We start from the raw sequence: 13,740 nt of genomic DNA on the forward strand, positions 1-13,740 counted from the left end.
GGGTTCGTAGATGAGCCTCTGGCTGTCCGGTGCCCAATGGGTTGTGTGCCGACCTCTGATTTTCTAGCCTCGCCTCGGCAGGCTGGCACATCGTCGTTTTTGCTGGCGTCACATTGAACCAACGTCCTCGTGCAGAGCGCTGGCCCCAGTGTGACTCGCGGTCTTTCTGTCGTGGCAGCCCGGAGCCCGCCTCCTCGGCCAGCGCTTCCCTGGCCGGCCTGGTCCCGGACCTGCAGCACATTCTCTTCTGGATGTCCAATGCCATCGAGCTCCTGTACTTCATCCAGCAGCAGTGCCCGCTGTACATGCAGAGCTTGGAGGAGGAGCTGGACGTCACAGGTACGGCTCGTGTCGTGCACCTGCTGCGCACTCCCGGGCCCGGGGAGCATGGTCCCTGTGGTGTCAACGAGCTGTCGCAGGCAGAGCTGGCCTTTGGAACAGGGTTGGGTTTGTGTTGGGGCTTTCTCTGAGGGGACAGTGTCACCGACAGGCTCTCCTGGCCCCTGTTGTCCACGGCGCATTGGTACTCTGTCCCTGTCATTTCAAGTGCCATCCTCCCAGGGGGACACAGGTCACTCAGTTGAGCACCAGTGCAGGGCCTGTGGTGGCCCTGAGCCACAGCGAGGCACGTCACCAGTGAGCGCGGCACAGCGGTGTGCTGCATGCCGATTTCAGCGATGATGTGCGTCTTAGCGTCCGTGTAAAGCACTGAGAACACCAAGCGAGAGGGTGACTCTGGCCGGGGTAGTCTGGGAGGGCTTCATGAGGAAGGTGGCGTTTGGCTGCGCCCTGAGGTCCACGTGGGGTTTCAGCTGCTTTGTGTGACTGATGAGGATAGTGTGGGGCCTGGGGAGGCGTGGTGGGCCCTGGGACGAAGCCGAGACAGAATGCAGGACGGTCCGTCGTGGGACACGATGTGACGACAGCTGGACACCTAGGGCTGGGGCCACAGCCTCACGCAGAGAGCTTGGTTTTGCCTGAGGAGTTGTGGCAAAAACAAAGCCACTCACATCCCGTCCCTTCCCCCTGTTTGTGGGACCGTGGCCTGTTCCCAGACTGTACCAGAAGCTGCAGGGCGTCCGGTGCAGGTGTGGCCTCGCGGCCTTGCCTCTGGGGGTGCTGCAGCGGCGGGGGGTGCACGGGGCCGGGAGGGAAGCCAGGCAGGCAGGACGGGCCGGCCGGGGCTCCCCATAGGCTGGGGCTGCCAGACACAGCACAGCATCTCTGTGTGCTCAGCTGTGCCTGGATAAACAGCACGGGTCCTGGACCTCGCCGGTGGGGGCCGCGGCCTGGGGTGCCAGCTGTCCCACTCTGTTCCCGAGGCCTGTGCTCAGGCGGCTGCTCTGAGCTGGGCTGCGGGGATGGGTTGGAGTGAGGGCCAGCTGGCCAGGCCGAGCGCATGGAGCTGGGGGTCCGGGCCCCCGTGGGTGTCCAGCGGGGCCCGGGACATGGCGGGGTCCGTGTGCTTTCCTGTCAGTCCTGGCTGCCTGCACTTTCTCACCCTGTGCTTCACAGCGGACTTTCCCAGGCTCCCCGCCGTGGCATCTGGGCTCCCATGGGTGCGATGGGGAGTGCTGGGTCCTCCTGCGTCCCGGGGGGCATCCCGGGACTGCTGGCCTGCTGCCCCCACCCCAAGCTCCACTCGGGCGGGTACTGTGAAAGGCGTCCAGTTAGACCTCCCGGGATGGGCCACTGCCCTCGCTGTCCACAAGGCCCGCATCTGGAGCAGCCCGCGATCCGGCTTGCCCCGCGTGTGACGTGGGCCCGCCCGGCCCCGAGCCTGGCGCTCCTGGATCCCGTGCTCACGCCTGGCCTCTTGCCATGCCTCTCCCCAAACCCCACTGGTCTCCTCAGCTACCCAGGACCAGCGTCGCAGGCGCCACAGTGGGACTTGGGTGGGGGGCTCTCGTGGGTTCGGCGTTGGCCAGTGAGGACCTGGGCCTCTGGACTGCCTCCAAGTTCATGTTGTCTGTCCCTCTGTGCCACGTCGGGGGTGGGGCATGTCCTCAGGGAGTCCCATTTATTTTGGCTCCGGCAGAAAGTCAGATGGGACAGCTGTCCCCCACTGTGACCTGTAGGCACAGCGTCCCCTGGCGAGTCCTGCTGACGCCTTCCTGTTGCCTGCAGGTCTGGGGACCCCTCTGGGCCGGCCTTGCCCAGGCCAAGTGAGCATGGGCTGAGCAGCGTCTGGCTGATTTTCATGGGAAAAGCTGCTTGGGGTGACGGGGTCACCGCTTCCTTAGCTGCTGTCTCTAGTCTTAGGAGGAAGTTATTTTTGGTCGGGGGCCGGCTGTCGCGTAGCCTGGTGGATGCTGGGAGCTGGGAGCACGTGGCCAGCGGGGGAAGCCGCAGCAGGGTCTGAGAGGTCCGGAGACAGTGTCCCGTGTGGGGCGGGCGCTCGAGAGCTCAGGAAGAAGACACTGCCTGAGGGGCGCTGGGCCGGCGCTCCGGCCTGCAGACCCTCAGTGGGAGGGGTCTGCGGGAAGAACCCGAGAGCACGTGTCACGTCCTGAAAGCTGGAGGAGTCGCGTTTCCGTTTCCCAGACGGCCTTTTCGTCTGCGTGCTTATCCAGAACGGGTGTGTGTGTGGGGGGGACGTTTTATTTTACCCACTTAAAATCCTCCTGTAAGTCTTTGAGGCTCTGCCTCAGCACCTGTACACTTGTGGGGGTCCCTCAGGTGCCCAGAGGGGCGGCCTCCATCCTGGGCCTCGGGATCTGGTGTGGGCTGGAGGGAGAGGAAGGCTGCCGGCCGCTGACCGAGAGGCTCGTGTGGGCGTCAGCTCCGTGCGAGGGCGTCAGCTCCATGCGAGGCCCCCAGCAGAGCCTGGCGCTCAGGCGAAGTGTTTCGGGTGGTTTTAAGTGACGGTGGAGGGACCTGTGCAGCACCTCGCCTCGCAGGCCTGAGATGGGAGCGTTGGGCGAGCACACGCAGATGTTCGAGGTCGCTGCGGTTCTGGAAGGTTCCTGCTCCTGAGCACCGAGGCCAGCTGCCCGCTCAGTAGCACCGGTGCCGCTGTGCCCCGCAGGCTCGAGGGAGTCCCTGTTCTCCTGCGCGCTCTCGGCCAGCGAGGAGGCCATGGCGGTGCTGGAGGAGGCCGTGCTGTGCGCCTTCCAGCAATGCGTGTACTACGTGTCCAAGGTGAGCCCGCAGCCCGCGTGGGCGGGGGTGGGGGGCATCTCGGGGAACTGGGAGGGGCAACGTGCTTTTCCCACTCGTCGCCTGACCCCCGGCTTCCAGTCTGTCTCTTCTGGCTCACTGTCACTCTGTCCCATGAGCCTTCCAGGCCCGACATGGGGCCCAGCTGCGTGGGAGAGACAGGGGGCGGCCGCTCTGGGGAAAACCATGTGGCAGGTGGTGTGGTCGTGCGGTGGTGCTGGGCCGCGGTGGCCGTGGCTCTGCCCTTGGACACACCGCCCCAGCACGCTGAGCGGGTGGTCAGCAGCTCGCGGCCCCAGAGCCGGTCAGTCATTGCCCTGGCTCAGGAGTCTCAAGCTGAGCAGCGGTCAGTCCTGGACACAAGCCAGGCCCATGCCCCTGGCGGCTCCATAGCCTCCTGGCCTCGGCATGTCCCCTTCTGTGCCCTGGGGTCCCCCGGACAGTGGGGTTCTGTGTGTCCCTGGCTGAGCATGTCGAGGGTCTGCAGGATGGTGTCTGGTGGCCCGGAGCACGTGTCCGCCAACTTGGCTGTCACTAGGGAGTGCTTGTCCTGTCTATTCAGGGGCCAAATATGACAGTCACCCTTTGTTCTAAGGAGACCCCTCCAATTGTGGGTGATCCCCTCAAGGTACCCACCCGCCACTCCACCGTTTAATAAAACTGATAATCGGGAGGGGCCGAGCCTCCTGTCCCTCTGACCCTTGGGGTGCCTGCATGCCTCCCAGGGTCATCAGCCCCTGGGTCCTGGGGCAGCCCCGGCTGTGGCTGTGTGGCGGGAGGGTGACCGGCCCGGCACGCTCGTCAGCCACAGCGCAGCTTCCTGTCGCCCCAGTCCCTGTACGTCTGCCTCCCGGCCCTGCTGGAAGGCCCCCCTTTCCAGATGGAGCGCCGGGAGAGCTGGTGCTCGGCCCCCCAGCTGCCCGAGGAGCTGCGCCGCGTCGTGTCCGTCTACCAGGCCACCCTGGACCTCCTGCGGCAGTTCCAGGTGCACCCCGAGATCGCCTCCCAGGTGCTGGCCTACCTCTTCTTCTTCTCCGGCACTCTGCTCTTCAACCAGCTGCTGGACCAGGGTGAGGCCCGGCCGGGCGCACTCCCGGGGGACGCTGTGCACGGTCAGGGTCCTGCCTCGGGGCCTGGCTGCTGGGGGCAGGGACAGGAGCACAGGGACGAACCCCCGGCATGCGTGTCGCCAGGTGGACTTCCGGGCTGGGGCGGGGTCCATGGGGCAGAATCTCCGCTTAGGCCTGGACCACGTCCCTTTGCACTTGGCATTCGGTGGCTGTCACAGCCCCTACCTGCCGTCTTCACCCCTACTTCCTCTCAGAGAGGAGCCCAGAAGCGGGTTAGTTGCCTTGGAAACCAGCAGAAGGTCTCATGTCTGTCCTCTGAGGCCTGGAGTCGGGGGAGCATAGGTGTAGGGGACCGGCTGGCCAGGGCTCGGCTCCCTCTGGGGGAGGGTGGGCAGCCCCGGCCTCACCTGCCCCGCCCCCCCAGGCCCATCTCTGAGTTGCTTCCACTGGCCCAGAGGCGTTCAGGCCTGCACCCGGCTGCAGCAGCTCCTGGACTGGACAAGGAGCGCCGGCTTCGGGGGCGCGGGAGAGCGCTTCTTCCGGAAGCTTTCCTGCACCCTCAACCTGCTGGCCACGCCCCGCGCCCAGCTCATCCAGGTAGGAGGACGCAGCACGGGCAGTGGGGGTGGGGGCCACTGTCGTCACTCTTGAGTCGCCGGCCGGCAAGCCAGGCGGGGGCCATGGACCCGGCTCATAGGCAGGGAAGTGGCCCAACAATGCGCCCAGTCCCTGACCTACCCCTGCGACCTCGCTGGGGTAGGGGGTCTGCAGAGGCAGAGGGTTAAGGGCCTGAGGCGGAGGGATCGCCCTGGGTTACCCCGGGGGCCACTCTCAGCACAGGAGACCTTCAGAGTGGCCGACGGAGGCAGAGGAGAGGGTCAGAGAGACAGGACAGAGGGAGCAGGGACTCGGCCACTGTCGCTGGCTCTGAGGGTGGAGGAAAGGGCCTGGGCCAGGACCTCCAGGAACCGAGAATGGCCTTGAGCTGAAGGCCAGCGTGGAAACGGGAACCTCCGCCCCCCACGTGCACGGAGCTGAATCCTGACGACCAGGTGAGCAAGGAGCCGGGCCCTGCCCTGCAGCCTCCAGAAGGACCGCGGAGCTGCTGATGCCCCGGTTGCAGCCCAGTGCGACGCGGGCCGGACGTGCGAGCCCAGAACCGCGAGTGCGCGTCTGTGTCGCTCTGCTGTGTCTGCGGCCACCGATTACAGCCGCACCAGGATCCTGACTCACCGCCCCCCCGCCCCGCCCCAGCTGCCCGACACAGTCGTCACAGAGCCACGGTGCTCCCTGCCTGCCTGGCGCAGACCCCGGACGTGACCCGGGAATGACAGCGAGTGAGTACAGGGCCGTCTGCGGACGGGAGTGTTTGAACCAGGTGGGCAGTGCGGCTCCTTCGCCATCTCCAGCCAAAGCCCGAAGCTGACTCCGGCGTAGCCCGTGTCGTGTGACGTGAGGGGACAGTGGACCTTCCAATCTGGTATTAAAAACCGGAGCGACCCACTCTACCCAAAGATCGAAACCCGGAAAGTCTCACGTGTGCGTCCGCCATGGCTGTCAGCGGTGGAGGCAGCAGCTGCGAGTCTGGACGGCTTTGCATGTGCCCCTCATTTACTCGCCACTGCACGCCTGTGCGGGGGGCCCGGCCGTGACCTCTGCTTCACGATGGCCAAGCCGAGGTCACACAGCCAGTGCCTCATGGAGCCAAGACTCCATGCAGGCTCTGGGAGCCACTGACCGTTCAGCAGACAAGGAATTTCCACACGTCAGGAATTGTATGTTGTATTCAGTTTTTTTTTTAAGTTATTTTTCATTATAAAAGTCAAACGCGGATTCACGTGAGGAAATCCAGAAAGTGGGGATATTTAGGATGGACTGAGTTCGTTTCCTCCCCAAATACCACTAACCTGAAGCAGAGTGATGCTTTTCAACGGCCTGCGCCGTAAGGACAGAGAAAACAGATACAGAGGTGAAAACCTTCGGAAGTGGCAAATGGAGGGTGAGCAGCGACTGCCTTAGCAGATCTGGGAGAGCCGACTCCCGAGGAGTGACCCAGTTGGCCACGAAGCCACCGGAAGGCTCAGGAGTTGCTGGCACCAGGGGCCCCTGGAAGCTGAGTGAAGATGGGCCGAGACGGGGGAGGAGCAGCCGGGCTGCTGGTGATGCTGGGCTTGGGGTCAGCCTGCCTCGCGCTGAGAACAAGACGCAAAGTCTGTATAAAGGCGCCAGAGAGCTCCTGAAGCCACGGGGACCGGAGGGGTCTCAGACCCACGGAGGGGGGACTACAGAGCTGTTCCGCTGTTGCTTTTCCTTGTGGACAAACGCCTCATCTGAGAGCAGGCTCTGTGAGGCCGAGAGGCCGGGGTTCATCCAGAGCTGGGGAGAGATGGGGCCACGTCGCAGGCTACGGGGACGAATGCTCAGTACCCTAGGGGCCCTGGTGGTTTTCCCTCCTGACATTAGACAAGACTCCGAAGCTTCAGGGTGTGGGATGGATAGGAAGGGCTTTAAAACGAAGCCGAAGGCTCTGAAAAGCAGCGTGGGGTGGGTGGCGGTCGGCCGCCCACTGGCTCAGGGTGCCAGCTCACACTTCCCGTGCAGGGCCAGGAAGAACATATTCTAGGCTCTGTGGACCACATCCATCTAAGTCCAGAATTATTATTCTTTTTTTAAGCTCTTTAAAAATGTGAAAATTATTCTTAGCTCGAGAGCTATGCAAAAACAGGCCTCAAGCCGTTGTTTGCCACCCTTTAAAGCCAACTGTTTGAAAGAAGAAACTTTTAAAAAAGCCACGCATATCCCCATGAAGATAAGACATCCATGTGAGTGAGCGGACAGAAAGAATTCTTGGAACTTAAAATTACAGCAGCAGAGATGAAAACTTCAGCGGCAGAATTGGAAGACAAAGTCGAGGAAATCGCCCAGGAAGTGGAGGGACAGTGAGGCGGAGACGGGAAGGCGCGGTCCCGGCCGGGTGACCCTCCGGACACCACCCCGGAGAAGCCAGCCGTGAGAGGGAAGCCCGGGGCCTGGGAACTCAGCGATCGAAAAGAACCACCTCCAGGCAGACCACGGCTCACCCGAGCCGCTGCGTGTCTGGGGTAGGGGTGGGGGGCTGGGAGGACAGTCCCCAGGGTCGGCCCTTGCCCCTCCCCACGGAATCTGAGGACACTGATTGTCCCTTCAGTGTGGACACTGGATAACCACAGCCCAGGTCTCTTGATGTCGGCTATAAAATCATGCAAGAGAAAAACAGAAGAAGAAAAAAATCGAAGGACCGGTGAATGAAGCCCAACGTCCACACTGGAGGCTCCAGAGAGGGAGGGAGCGGCGGCGAGAGCCTGAAGACGCAGCAGGACGACCCTGGGTGCGCGTGACGCCAGCGCAGCCACCACGAAAAGGCACGTGGCTGCAGGGGCCTCGCACCCAGTGCAGGCACCGTGGACACCAGCACAGGAGACACAGACCCGCCAGCTTCAGAGAGGAGTGAGAGTGTGACGTGCCCCGAGGACCGGCCGTCAGATGGTTCGCGACACGTGGGGAGCAGCGTGGGAAGCCGGAGGACAGGAGCACAGCTCCCAACGACACGGCGTGGCCAGCGCTGGGACAGCCGGGCGCCTGACAGCGCGTGTGAGGCCGGAGGGCAGACGCTTCCGCCAGGCCCTCCTGGGTCGCTGCTCCATGAGGACCTGTCTCCTAACGAAGGAGCGGGAGCAGAGGGGCGTCTTCCAGCAGTGGGGAAGGGGGCCCCCCGAACGATGGGAGGAGGGCGAGGTGAGTGCGGCGTGCAGGTCAGGGGTCCGGCCCTCCTCAGGCCTTGCGCCCCGTCCAGGCTCCTACGGCTGCTCCCTCACGTGTCCCCCAGTGGTGGCACGAGGCCTTCGTGCATCTTTCACCTGCTGGGCTTTTACGTCGTGTGATGCAGGGGCCCGTTTCATTTTCCCCTCTCCCAGCGGTCTGTGATGTGATGGGCACATTCAGCGGGCCAGGCACTGGCCTCTCCAGGGAACGGTTGCGCCACCCGGCCCTCAGCCCGCATGCCCACGAGGCAGCCAGGGGCCAGCTGCCCGCTGTGGGGCGGCCCTGCTGCCCGGGCCTGTGACCCCCTCACTGACCTCACCATCCTGCCTGGACAGCGGGGATCTGCATGCTGGCTCAGGACATGTGGCCGGGAGCCCTCTGCCTCTGTCCCTAGAGCACCCAGCCGTGCTGGTCCCTGGGCGTGTGCTGAGCCATCCGGGGCCTTGACCACGAGCTCCTTCTTGTCACCTAGATGAGCTGGGCAAACCTGCGGGCTGCGTTCCCGGCCCTGAGCCCCGCGCAGCTGCACCGGCTGCTGACCCAGTACCAGCTGGCCTCGGCCGTGGGCCCCATGAGCGCCTGGGAGCCGGGCGCCCAGGACCGCCCCGAGGCCTTCAAGTCAGGTGAGCCTCCTCCTCGGGCAGGACTGCGGAGCTCTGGGGGCCAGGCGGGGGGCCTTCCCTGGACGAGCCCGCGGAGCATCTGGCACCCCCTCCTGGGCCATCTTCCTCCTTGGGTGCCCTGCCCTGCCCGTCCCTGGGAACCTCCACAGGTGGGGGTCAAGGAGCCCACAGTCCATGGCCAAGCGCCAAGCTCCCGGCTCAGGTTAAAGGTCCCCCTGCCCCTCATGGAGCCTGAGGATGGGGCCTCACCAGGTACCCCACCCACCAGGAGGAGAGCAGGGTCTCCACGCGGGGTGACAGTGTGCTGCCTGTTGGAAAACATTCCTGAGCACTCGTGCCATGTATGCACGTGCACACGCACGCCGTACATATGTACACACACTACACATGTGAACATAATGCTGTGTATGTGTACACACACCGTACACGTGTACACACATGCCACTCATGCGCACATACCATCCACACATGCATGCCGTACATATGAACATGCACCGCATACCTGCACACATGCCACACACATGTACACACATATGCATGCGTACGCACGTGCACGTGCACACACCACACATACGAACACTGCGATATACACACCGTACACATGTACACACATGCCGCACACGTGAACATAATGTACATATGTGCACATGCCTTACATATGTACACATCCCACACATGTCTACACATACCATGCATATACATACACTACACATACGCACACACACACACACACCATACATGTGGACGTGTACACACATGTATGTATGTTTTACAGAGTAAATGTGCATCTTTCATTAGCATTGTGCATATTATAACACAAAAACAGTGAAAGGTGGTAGAGGGTACAGATACAGTAGGGCTTTGGTCACCACCTGCTATGCCCTTGTCACTCAGGAGCTGGGGTTGGCCACAAGGACCACCCCCGAGCAGGACTCCAGGCTACTGGGCGGCGTGGGCCCCTCCCACTTACCAGTTCACAGCCGAGGCTTGAGCTTGCGGAAAGGGGCCAGTGCTGGGAGCAGAGCCTGCTGTCGGCCACTCCCATTCCGGAACTGTGGCCAGCGTGCCAATGGCTGTCCCCTCCCGACCCCCCGTGCTGCTGGGGCTGCAGTCTGCATGGGCCCGGGGCCCGGAGGATCTGGCGCTGGCTCAGGGCTGCAAACTCCGGGCAGAGAGGGCTCAGCTCTGGGCGTGGGCAGGCGCTGGGGCCAGAGCTGCAGATGGGGTCTTGTTCTTCATCTGGGTGGTCACTGGGGTCTAGAAGGGACGAGAGTGCAGTGTGGGCTGGTCACCCTCACCTGGATCCCCCCCGCCACTGTCCTCGTCAGGTCAGTCTGCTGGTCCCCAGGTCCCCTAGTGTCAGGTGGGGCGGGCAGCCTCCTCCAGGCCAGGTGGCCAAGCAGTCTTTACCCCGACCCGCAGAGGACGTCCTGGAGTCCTATGAGAACCCGCCGCCCATCGTTTTGCCAAGCGAGGGCTTCCAGGTGGACTTGGAGGTGGACTGTCTGGATGCCAGCACCTACCAGCACCTCCTCTACCTGCGCCACTTCCTGTGGGGCCTGCGGGGCAAGCCCAGCCCTAGCGGGGGTCCTGCCCCCCCTGAGGGCGTTAAGGTACACTGAGCTGTCCTCTGTGGCTCTGGTTTTGACAACAGGGTGGATGCAGGGCCTGGTTGGGGCCTTAGGGAGGAAGCCGGGGTGGCTGGGGGCCTTGGGCCCTCCCACTAGGGCAGGAGCTTGGTGCCTGAGCTTTCTCTCTTGTCCAGGGCCTGAACTCTCCCTGCCCTGAGGGGTACCCCGAGGGCCAGAGCTGCCCCCTGGCTCCCAGGGACCCTGGCAGGGGAGCCTGTGAGGCCGGCCTGGCGCATCCTCTGCCCTCTGCGGGGGCTCCCCGGGCACAGGGCCCTCCAGGAAGGAGCCGCGGGGGCCCCCAGCCCGGCGCTCTGCACACGGACCCCTCCTGCCTGCTCACACCTCCCGGCACCCCGCTTGAGCCTGCCGCCCCCGACTGGCCTACCCCTGGCGGCCCCTGCGGGAAGGCGCTCCTGGGCGGGAGGAGGAGTGGACCGTGTGGCTCCCGGGGGCCAACTCCGGAAGGTGAGACCTGTGTCCTGTCCACACCTACACCCTGGCTCCCAGGCCCTGCTGGCACACTCCACCCATAGGGTCCCGGTGGCACGTGCGTCCTGGGCTTTCAGTACCTTCTCGTGAAAGCCTGCAGCCCTGGGTGCCAGGAAGGTTCGGGCAGACAGGGAGGGCCAGGGGTGGATGGGGAGGGCCAGGGTGCAGGGCGGCTGGGCCACACAGTCTTCTGGGGACTAAGTCACTCGCACAGGAAGCGTGGCTCGGATGACCTGCGCTCAGCATCAGAGAGGTGAGGGCAGGGTCACACACTCAGGGGAGGGACAGGTGGAGTCACCACTTAGAGGTATGGCGGGAGAGGGGTGTGGGCTCAGAGGGGTCCTGTGGGTGAAGGAGCGGGGGTGGCTGGGGGAGGGGGACTTGGGTGTTAGCTTCGGCCTCTTGGAAACAGCTGGCCTCTGAGAGGGGCCGGTGTCTGGGGCAGCCACAGAGGGCGCCCAGTGCCACTTCCAGGCACAGGGCAGTGTTGCCCACAGACGGCCCCCCACCCCCGCTCGGTCTTCCCTAATGGGCCCGTGAGCACTCGTCCTCTGGGGAAGCGGCCAGGCCAGCGTCCCTGGGCCCTGGACGGGGCAGGTGCAGGCCCCTTCCCTGCCCCTCGTCTCGCCCACTCAGGAGACTGTGTGGCGGCTGAGATGCAGCCCCCACCGGCGCCCTCCAGCCACAGCTCCAGCACCGAGGACTTCTGCTACGTCTTCCTGGTGGAGCTGGAGCGAGGCCCCTCCGGCCTGGGGATGGGCCTGATCGACGGGACGGTGAGCGGCCCTGGGCTCCTCCTGTTCAGTGACGGTGTCCCGTTCCCCAGAGCTGGGACCCCAGGACCTGTGGTCACTGGGGCAGCTGGGTGAGGCCCACCATAGGCGTGGGGCCCGGGGCTTGGTGGGGCATCTCTGTGGAATCTGGGAGAAAGAAAAGGGCCCCATGTGGTAGCCACCTCCCCTGGCCTGCTGTGTCACCTCAGGGCGTCTGTCCTGAGCTCGTGGGGACAGTCATGGAGTCCAGTGCTGTCCTTTCAGATACACTGATGACAGGCTGGGCCTCTCAGCAGACAGTGGGGCTGAGGTGGCCCTCGCTGGGGCTGCCCATGTGTAGGGGCTGCAGAGCCCTGAGGCCTGTGTGTCCCCCCAGCACACGCCCCTGGGTGCCCCCGGCCTCTACATCCAGACCCTGCTCCCGGGCAGCCCCGCGGCGGCAGACGGCCGGCTGTCGCTGGGGGACCGCATCCTGGAGGTGAACGGCAGCAGCCTGATGGGCGTCAGCTACCTGAGGTACCCCACACACACCTACCTTGGTCTGTGTGGGCGAGCGGCAGAGCCACCTGCAGGACAAGTGACCTCGGCTCCTGTGATCGTGTCCTCTCCTTATCCCTTTAGCGATGAGCACAGTCCCCCAGCCCAGCCCAGCCCTCCGGGGCCACCTCCCACCCTTCCCTCCCCTTGATTGGACTCCTGAGGACCACTAGCTCCCCAGGGGTCGGGCACCTCGAGGTGGGGTGGCCGGGCCCTCACACAGCCCCGTGCACTGGGGTCTCCCTCCTGGGCACCTCTAGGAGGCTCTGCCTGCCTGGTGGCTGGGTGGCAGTGAGCCCACACGTGTGAACTCCACGTGGTACTCGCCCCTTTGCTGGGTTTCAGGGCCGTGGACCTGATCCGACACGGCGGGAAGAAGATGCGGCTTCTGGTCGCCAAGTCGGACGTGGAGACGGCCAAGAAGATCCGCTTCCGATCGCCCCCTCCCTAAGGGGGCTGGAGGGCGCCCCGGTGCACCCAGCCCTGAGGTCCGGCCAAGCGTTCCTACGTGGCATGTCACCTTTAGGACACCGGCCGCCCCCACCCTGTGGATAATGTACATCTTAGTGTATATTTTATTTATATGACAGATGACACTAAATTGTGATGTTTGTTACAGAGCTTTTATGTTTAAGAGTTTAACGGAGACGTATAGATTAAATAAACTATCTTTCATATTCTCGGACGGGGTGGTGCGTGGAGTTGGGGTGGGCACCGTGCTGGGCCCCCCGGGGCCCCACAGGACCCAATCCCCTCCCCTCCAGCGCAGGAGAGACCCTGAGGGGATGCAGGGGACGTGGTGATGGTGGACCCTCTGTCTGCCCTCGCCCTGCCCAGAGACCAGGCAGGAGCAACAGGACACGCTGGGCAGCGGGCAGCCTGGCCCCCGGAAAAGGCCAGAGTCACCCTTCGGTGCAGGCTGCTCCTGGGACCCGCACGCTCAGTCAGCACAGTCCCCAAGAAAAAGTCTAGAAGCCCCAGATGCTAATAAAGGGAAGTCCTGACCTGAGGACACAGGCCCCTCTGATCACTGAAGGCTCGGCTTGGCCCTAATACCACGCTCTTAATCTGTGGCCTGGCTGGTGTCCACCTGGTCACTGTCCCTTCGCCTGGCAGGAGGTCGGCCTTCTCACCCGCTGGCTGACCCTGCACAGGGTCGGTGGCAGGGCCGTGTTGCAGTGGCCAGGGCAGCGAGGCTGGGACAGCGCCACCCAGCGGGGCATCTTCAGCAGGTTGGGCAGGTTCTGCAGCCTGGTGGGTCCCCACGTCCTCCACAGCGCAGAGAGACCCCGTGGAGGAGGGGACCCCGGCCAGTCAGCTGCAGACGCAGCCGTCACGTGGCAAGCGGTCTAGAGGAGCCCCCAGCCCCGCCCCGCCCCGCCCGGGCGTGCTAGGTCCGTGCTGGTTGCAAGCTCTGGGCCCCACGCGGCTCCACGGCGCCCCTGGCGAGCGCAGATGCGGCTGCCCAGCCTTCAGGTTAGGCCAGGATCCACCCGCTGGATCGCGGTCGCCCACAGGCCAAGTCCCCAAAGGCTGGATCAGTGACGTTTTAACTGGAAGGAGGGGACGAGCTCGGGGAGGCTGGCAGCGGGCCCGACGCCTGGCGAATCCCTGGTCTCAGCCCTTCACTGCGCTGCTCCGCGGGTAGGGGCCGCGG

At 64.2% G+C, this 13,740-nt stretch overlaps 1 protein-coding gene across 1 annotated transcript in view; it reads left to right on the top strand.

The window, feature by feature from the left end:
* RADIL (Rap associating with DIL domain) overlaps window positions 1-12,763 on the top strand; it is a 50,381-nt gene extending 37,618 nt beyond the window's left edge. The window contains exons 11-16 of the mRNA XM_039878840.1: window positions 8,503-8,653; window positions 10,076-10,266; window positions 10,419-10,749; window positions 11,410-11,549; window positions 11,923-12,062; window positions 12,429-12,763. Of these exons, the coding sequence (XP_039734774.1) occupies window positions 8,503-8,653; window positions 10,076-10,266; window positions 10,419-10,749; window positions 11,410-11,549; window positions 11,923-12,062; window positions 12,429-12,534 (1,059 nt within the window). The 3' untranslated portion in view covers window positions 12,535-12,763. The remainder of the gene's footprint in view (window positions 1-8,502; window positions 8,654-10,075; window positions 10,267-10,418; window positions 10,750-11,409; window positions 11,550-11,922; window positions 12,063-12,428) is intronic.
* The last annotated feature ends 977 nt before the right edge of the window (window positions 12,764-13,740 follow it).

This window comes from Pteropus medius, unplaced genomic scaffold, assembly GCF_902729225.1.
Source record: "Pteropus medius unplaced genomic scaffold, Ma_sr-lr_union100, whole genome shotgun sequence".
Lineage (NCBI taxonomy): Eukaryota > Metazoa > Chordata > Mammalia > Chiroptera > Pteropodidae > Pteropus > Pteropus medius.